Raw genomic sequence first — 7,981 nt, 5'->3', positions numbered from 1 at the left:
CCCCCCCCCCCTCCTCAAAAGCTACAGACTCAGAAAAGGCACATCCCAAGGAAAGGTAATTGTGACTGTAATTCTGAATTTTGAAAAAGAGACTTCAGATACAGTATTAGGGGACCACTAAGGTCTATATAAAGGAGACTTCAGATACAGTATTAGGGACCACTAAGGTCTATATAAAAGAGACTTCAGATACAGTATTAGGGGACCACTAAGGTCTATATAAAAGCATCTAATGAGCCCCATGTCATGCAACCTTAAATGTGTCATTCTCTATATTCAAGTGCTTCCTCTGTTGTTTGATTTGATTTTACACATTTATGTGGTACTTTATGTTGCTTATTCTGGAGGACTCAGGCCCTCCTTTGAGATGCTGCTGCTGTGATAAGTTATTTTCAAACTGGACTCTGTTGTGCATCACAACCCTCTCCCCCCTCCACCCCTCTCCCCACATTCTAACCACATAACATTTAAATGCACCAGCCTGTGGTTGAGAAGCATTTGAGATTCATTCCAAAACTCCAGAACTGGGTAATACTTTGTTTGAAGTAAATGCACTATCCAGCTCTTTTGAACATAGATAATAGATATTCCCCGTGCTCTCTGTGTGTATGGAGACGGGGAATGTCCCTGAGAATCCCTCAACGGCTCCGTCTCCCTCATTCAAACACACCCACAGAAACTTCAGACATGTTTTACACTGTAAATAATTATATCAACATAATGGATCATTCTGTGTTTAAATTTGAACATCCCAGTAAATTAATGTCATGGGGAAGGACTTAAAAAATGAACCCGGGAAACAGTTTCACATTCAAATTAGCTTTGGATGCCTTTCATTTTCATAACAATCTGCCAGTATGAGAAATTGTACGTGTATAAGTGAAGGTTTTTTCCTTTTGCAAACACCTTTCCACCATGACTCAGTACAGTGGCACGCCTGCCTGCTATCTAACAGTACACACATACCTGTGAACAAAGACTCCACCTCCCTTTTCTTTCCTCCATTCAGGGTAAGCAAAACAAGACAAGGATGAATATTCCATTTACCCTGAAGGCCTGAAAGAGGAGAAAGAAGGGCCAAGGGTCGGAGCCCACCCTGAGGAACAAACCCCTACACATGTGCACCCACTCTACCAACTGAGCAAACCCGGCCTTTTTCACATGGTAAATAGTCACATATATAATCTGCAACCGCATATTCAAAGACAAAACGTGCTGTTTGTGAAATCCTGTCCTTTGACCCTGAGACCCAGACAACAAAAATACAGTCAAATTCGAGGGCCTAGGGCCCTCATGTGAGGAGGATCCGAAAAGATGCTGGAATGAATAGCTGTGGGCCAGGGGCCATAGAGAATGCCTTTCTACAGGGACCAGAATTTTGTGCTACGCCCCTGCTCACACACATTGGTCAACTCTGGCAGACTCGCTCAATCCTCGTTATTCAACATGAACCGGATAGCTTCGTTTCGCGGTCTTTGCAGTTAAATTTAGCCGACAAAAGGTTACTGGGAGCCGGCTACGAGCACTATGGGCTGTCAGCCTTCTCAGGGGACGTGGCAGTTGAGCTTATCCGACAAATCATGCGGCGACAACAGTTAAGGTTCAACAATTCAACAAAAAAAAGATCTTGGTTTGGATTAAAACACTCCCAGAACACATTTTCTGGGTGAAAGGCTTGTGTGTTCCCAAGGCTGCACACTTCGACCCCAGGCTTGAAAACGAGCTGTGTTTAATGAGCTGCCAATCCCCCCCGACCTCCTCCCTGTGCCGACCAGAGTGTTCTTATACAGGGCAATAAATATAATTTTAATTAAATAAGACCCCCTATGGGGAAATAGCAATGTACACAGGCCTGAAATACACACACGCACACTCAGGACCTATTTATGCACTAATGCTCAAGCACCTTGGCAGTACCCAGGAGGGGAACTGGCACCTCTCCAGCTACCAACCACACTCTGAACTTCAGTCCAAACGGGGACTTGAACCAGCAACACTCTGGTTTCCAACCCACCTCTCTACTGACTGACCTACTTCCACCCCCCCGGATTACAGTGCTTACTTTGCCTACTAGGTCTACCATTTGTAGTCACTGTTCCATTATCTTTATTGGGACTGTTGTTGCCACTGTTCATCACCCCCCCAACCGGCCCCGTCAGACACCGCCTACCAAGAGCCTGGGTCTGTCCCAGGTTTCTCCCTAAATTAGTTTTTCCTCCCCACTGTCTCACTAAATGCTTGTTCTTGGGGGAATTTGTGGAATTGTTGGGTCTTTGTAAATAATAGAGTGGTCTAGACCTACTCTATCTGTAAAGTGTCTCAAGATAACTCTTGTCATGATTTGATACTATAAATAAAATTGAATTGGACTGAATTATGTACAAATGGTTTAAGGGACATTGTTTACATCATTGCTTTTCCTACTGTCAGCCAAAATGTCTTCTCATGACGAAGATTTATGCAGATTGTATGGAATGTCCTCTCCTCCAAGGTGATCCCACATAATCAGAACGTCACATGTTCAATTCAAGTCAGGGACTTTTGTTTCCATTTCAATTATTATGATGTCATACTATCGTAGCAGTAGGCTAGTGGTAGTAGCAGGGCTGCCAACTCTCACGCATTGGCCGTGAGACACACGCATTTGACTGGTTTCACACGCTCACACGCCACACCCCCGATGTCTCACCACCAGAGAACCAAATGGGCCTCTGTGTCTGCGCGACGGTCTGAATGAGATCCACCATATCGGCGGAGCAATAACATGCACAGCAGACTATATTACAACTCTCCAAATCTTGGACAACAGAGATGGGAGGAGTTATATTTTGAATGTGCACAAAGTTTTAAACATGAACAGAAATCTGATGAAACACATCTGAGCTATACTATACTATATATACAAAAACTATGTATACTATACTATATTTACGATACTGCAACGTTGGGCCTTTATTGTGCTTCCCTAACCTCTGTGCATCTCTAAATGTAACTGTAAATAATTCATTCAATGTTTCATAAAATGAACAATAGTCTTTATTTTCACTAAAAAGTAAATACAGTAAGTGTGTGTGGGGGGGGGGGCACAAAGGATGAGGGCCAAAAATTACTGAGCCTTGGCACAAAGGTTAAAGGATAAGAATTTATGTAACTCAGTGGTTCTCCTTCTTTAGAATTTCAGTGGTCTTAGTTGATCCCTCAACATTAATTTAACTTTGGGTCCCTGGTCCCTACACCAGGGACCCTGGACCTGTTCACCACAGACCCAAATCTTCTCAGCTGTTGCTGACATATGCTCCTGTCTCTTCATGTGGCTCATTATGTTTGGCACATGTCTGGGTCAGTTCTTATATCATTAGAAATTAATAATGTAAATGCTAAATGCCCTAAAACCTGTTGATACTACAACAATGCAAAGGTTCGTAACCCTACAGTTTTGCACATATCATGGAACACTTGATTTCTAAATTTTTTTGCAAAAAAACTCTCCAGAAAGAGCCATTTAATGGTGTATTTTTTCAATTTTTTGTCCCTGGGGGGGCACACCCCCAGACCCCCGTAGGGAGAGCCCCATCCCCCCACATATAACAAATCCCAATTTAAACCCTGAAGGCTAAAGACCTTTGTACGCGGCAAAATATGGGTCGGCCCCCCCAAATCTCACTCCAAGGTTTGGTGGAAAGTTGGCAGCTCTGAAGTGGTAGCAGCAGCAGCATCCAAAGTATTTGTATGTTATCGTTGTGGATGATGCAACAACTTTCACATGCTGGAACGAGTCCGACTAGAAAATGAAAGTACAGCGTGGATGATGTTATGGGAATGCCCCTTCTATCTGCCGGGATAAAAAAGAGCTGCTGACTCACAGATGAAACCAGTCCTGAGCAGAAGCGTGCAACTACTCCGAGACAGCAGCTTGCAGGTACAACCCTGTGCAAAACCTTTCAAACTGATGATGAAACTGTGGAAGCCAAAATTTGGGAGGAGGGACAGCAGGAGACCTTTATTAGAGAATAACAACAACAACAACAAACATGATGGTAAGACTCTTTTATGATTATGAGTTTTCTTTGTTTGCGTAGCTGAAAGCACGAGTCGGCTTCTTTTTACTTAGACTATAACTCTTATCCTCTATAATTCCTACTGTCGGTCTTGATAGCGTGGAGCTTTATTTCAACACAACTTGATGAGGTTGGTTAAATAATTGGAAACAGCATTTTTGTATAAGTGTGAAATGTACAGCCTAGAAACGGAGTTTTGAAATTAACAAACTTTTACTGGGACTTCTCTTCTGAATCACCCCTCCAAAAACAGGTTTATTGAAGTGTGTCTCAAGAGAAAAGAGAGATATTTAAAAAATTAAACTGTTCCCACTGGGATGGTTTGGGATTATTAATTAAGAACTGTAACCATGCCATTCAAATCAGACCTTTTCAAACTGTCTCAGGTATGTTGGGGGAATTCCTGTGTACCTGTCCTGAACAAACACTGAATGTGACCTAATTTACCCTTGAGGTGTGTCGGCATGCACACCTCACACTACACTACACTACACAAGCTGTTATTCTGCTTCATGACTGAGTGTAAAACAGTGCATGGCAGCCTAGAACAAGATGAAGCAGAATCAGGAGGAAACCTGAGCATGGATTAATGGTGTGTATGCCCATACATAAAACAAGACTAGCATCCTAAGGTTTTTACATTTAGGACTAAACACAGGACCAATTACAGCTAAGGCTGCTAAGAATAGCATTAGTTTTGCAGAAATTTGAACATTAACCAAAGAATTTGACAAAGTGAAAGTTTAGCCTGATGATGGCGCTAGACAAAAAGTCAGAGGACCACTGAGGATTTCACTATGAATTATCTGAGGGGGTTTCTCTGCCAAATTCCATGGCAAATTTCCACTATTGATGTATCGGCTGATTATTTTCAGCATGGATAGATGTTTTGTTAGAATTCTGAATATAGTGACAACTGTTATATAGTCACAGTTACCTATAGCCCAAAGTGACACCTTCATTTATGTGTTGTCCAACCAACAGTCCAAACCTCAACATTATAACTAAAACATTAACATTATTAAAAAAAATTACAAATCTTTCGGAACCATAAATATTTTTTACATGAATATCGATTGTCAAAATATTGCCATAGATAATTACAAAGTAAAAGTGCAATGCTTTCGGTGAAGTAGAAGGAGAAAGTAACATGAGATTAAAAAAAAAAATATATATATATATATATGTGTGTGAATGGACTCAAGTGAAGTACAAATGCTTATCTCAAATTAGTGCGTAATAATTCCTACACACAACACAACATACACGTCTACAAACCCTTTATCCTTCTACTACTTTATATATGTATATAGTTGCTCTCAGGACTGTGCACTACATTCCCATTCCATTTTTTCTGCACTACTTCCATTTTAAATTTTTATATTTCATATTTATATATTTTGTGTGGACACTGTAAATGGGTTGCTTCAATCTCATTGCACAGATCTTGCACTTATAAATAAAGGCATTCTATTCTATGATATACACGTATAATGTATTTGTATTTAAAAGCAATATTTACAGCGTACAATAAACTATGACAAATTTGCATTTGACTTTTTTAATAGATATGGAACCGGCTAGTACCTGTTGTGCCATTGTGGCTCAGAACAATTCCAACAGGAACGAGGAACAACACCTGCAGAGTGAAGAACAGATCAGCAGTCAGCAACTAGCTGAACATCTGGGTGTGCCCCCTGATGCCGACCGCACACGCCTCATACAAAGCTCTGTGTCCCAGCATTTCCCAAAGCCACCGGTAGACGTGGACCAGAACCTCTTGCGGCACCTGTTGGATGTGCAGGACACTGTGCACCAAGAGCTTGTGAAGCTGGGTCCCCTGTTGAAACAAATGGGGTTGATGGAGTGTCTGATTGAAAGCTACCAACGGAAGACATTTGAACACCTCCATGATCTACTCAACCAAAGCAGCTCCTCCAAGAATTGCTTTGAGCTGATGCTGTGGCTCCGAGATACATATCTGAGGTATCTATCTCTGCATATTTACCTACTGTATCTTTCATCATATCAACTGTAGAGCCTTTTATTTTAAGTGGGCTTTTAAAAGAGACAAGCCTTTATTTCTAATTCACCCTGTTCAGGCTGTTTTCATGAACCATTTGGTACATATAGCTCAAAAAGTAAAATGATGTTATTCGTCTGTGTTCTACGCATTTATTGCTGTAAATGCTGCTGTTTAAAAACACCGTGGCTATTTGTGGATAACTCTTATTATTTCTGAACAGCATATATTTGATACAGATGTGACACATGCAGCTTCCCACTTCTAATTTTAATGTTTGTGGGACTTTCCCAGCCAGGAGCCATGTGGTCACCCTGACCTGCAAGAAATGGATCCCATGAAAAAAGTTGACATGCTGGTGTTCACAGAGTTGGCGGTAAAAGCAAAGGACAAACTGCTGGGACATGTGATGGTGAGAATACTGCCTACCTCTTACAGTGTTTGGGCGGATTATGCTTATATTTGGTGGCACAATTCGAACAGCTTACATACCTGTTTTAGCCTTCTACACCTTGTTATGAGATATGTATTAATGTGTGTCTTTGTGTAATGGGAGTAGGTTAATTCCCAGGACACAATGCATCACTGTGGTGAAAATATTGTGGTTACTTGGTAACAGGGTGCCTCTACATTAGGGACATGAAAATAAATGAAAGCAGCAATCTCAGCTTATGTCCAAGTAAACACAAAGATATTATGGCCACTTTGTGTTTTGAGGCTGTAAAAATCTATTAAATTAACATTTAAAGGAACATTCTGGTATTTCAGGAAGTCTAATCTCAAAAAATCTATTTTATAAACACATTACTTCACTGATTACTGTACTGAAAACACCAATAAGTTTGGGGATTTATGTGTTTTCAGAATTGCTACGCTAACTGCCAAATGTTTAGCTTTGAGTCTGTATACATAAATTGACGTGAGCAACCTGTTGCTGGTAGCTGCACTGCAAAAACTGGGTGTCGAAAAATAAGATAAAATCCTAAATCTGAGGGAAAAGGTACGCAAAACAAGTTAAATGATCTGTCCATGAAGCAAGGTCATTTCACTTGATAAGCTTGCTTGATTTAAGATTACAGTGTAAAGTTGAACACACCAAATAATTTGCAGTGTGTGCCAAGAGAAATCTCAATCATTCCCCATCAGCAGAGACGGAGAGGTAGGTATATGTCAGGAGATAACATAGACCCAGGGTAAATACTGCTAACTAACATGCTAGTTGACATTAACATAGGCACAGGCTAATTACTGCTAACTAACATGCTAGTTGACATTGACATAGACACAGGCTAATTACTGCTAACTAACATGCTAGTTGACATACAGGTAGATAGATACAGGTTAAATACTGCTAACTAACATGCTAGTTGACATTAACATAGACAAAGGTTAAATAGTGCTAACTAACATGCTAGTTGACATTAACATAGGCACAGGCTAATTACTGCTAACTAACACGCTAGTTAATGTTAGTAATTAAACCTAAACAGTTGATGAAGTCCAAACTGTCTGCGAGCTACTCCTGACACTATGGTGATTTGTCAACTATGCGACAGCAAATTGCTTGATTATGACAAAATCATTAGCCTATTTTTAGAAAAACGTCTGCTACGGAGCCATATTGTGAGCTACAAGGTAATGGAGTCTTTTATACATTGTTGTGTTTCTTTAGAAATGAACAACGGACAAACAGAGTCTTTAAACGCTTCAGATGTAAAGTTATTCACTGTCAAAGTGACGTCAAAATGAATGGGAGTCAATGGGATGCTAATGAATGCTAGGTGGTATTAAAATGGCGCCAGGGAAGCTATGCTTCGTAGACGCTCACTTACCCCCTCAGGAAAAAACAACTCCATAATGCGTCATAAACTTCCTTCTTTTAAAGAGACACTGGGGGGAT

The 7,981-nt window shown here is 40.7% G+C and overlaps 1 protein-coding gene across 1 annotated transcript in view; it reads left to right on the top strand.

Annotated features, from left to right (window-relative positions):
- The first annotated feature begins 3,882 nt into the window (after positions 1–3,882).
- LOC117936250 overlaps positions 3,883–7,981 on the top strand; it is a 4,398-nt gene continuing 299 nt past the window's right edge. The window contains exons 1-3 of the mRNA XM_034859127.1: positions 3,883–4,037; positions 5,627–6,044; positions 6,376–6,493. Of these exons, the coding sequence (XP_034715018.1) occupies positions 3,950–4,037; positions 5,627–6,044; positions 6,376–6,493 (624 nt within the window). The 5' untranslated portion in view covers positions 3,883–3,949. The remainder of the gene's footprint in view (positions 4,038–5,626; positions 6,045–6,375; positions 6,494–7,981) is intronic.

The sequence above is a fragment of the Etheostoma cragini genome, chromosome 20, assembly GCF_013103735.1.
Source record: "Etheostoma cragini isolate CJK2018 chromosome 20, CSU_Ecrag_1.0, whole genome shotgun sequence".
NCBI lineage: Eukaryota > Metazoa > Chordata > Actinopteri > Perciformes > Percidae > Etheostoma > Etheostoma cragini.
Note: the sequence above shows the minus strand (reverse complement) of the source record. Positions and strands in the feature narration are given on the sequence as shown.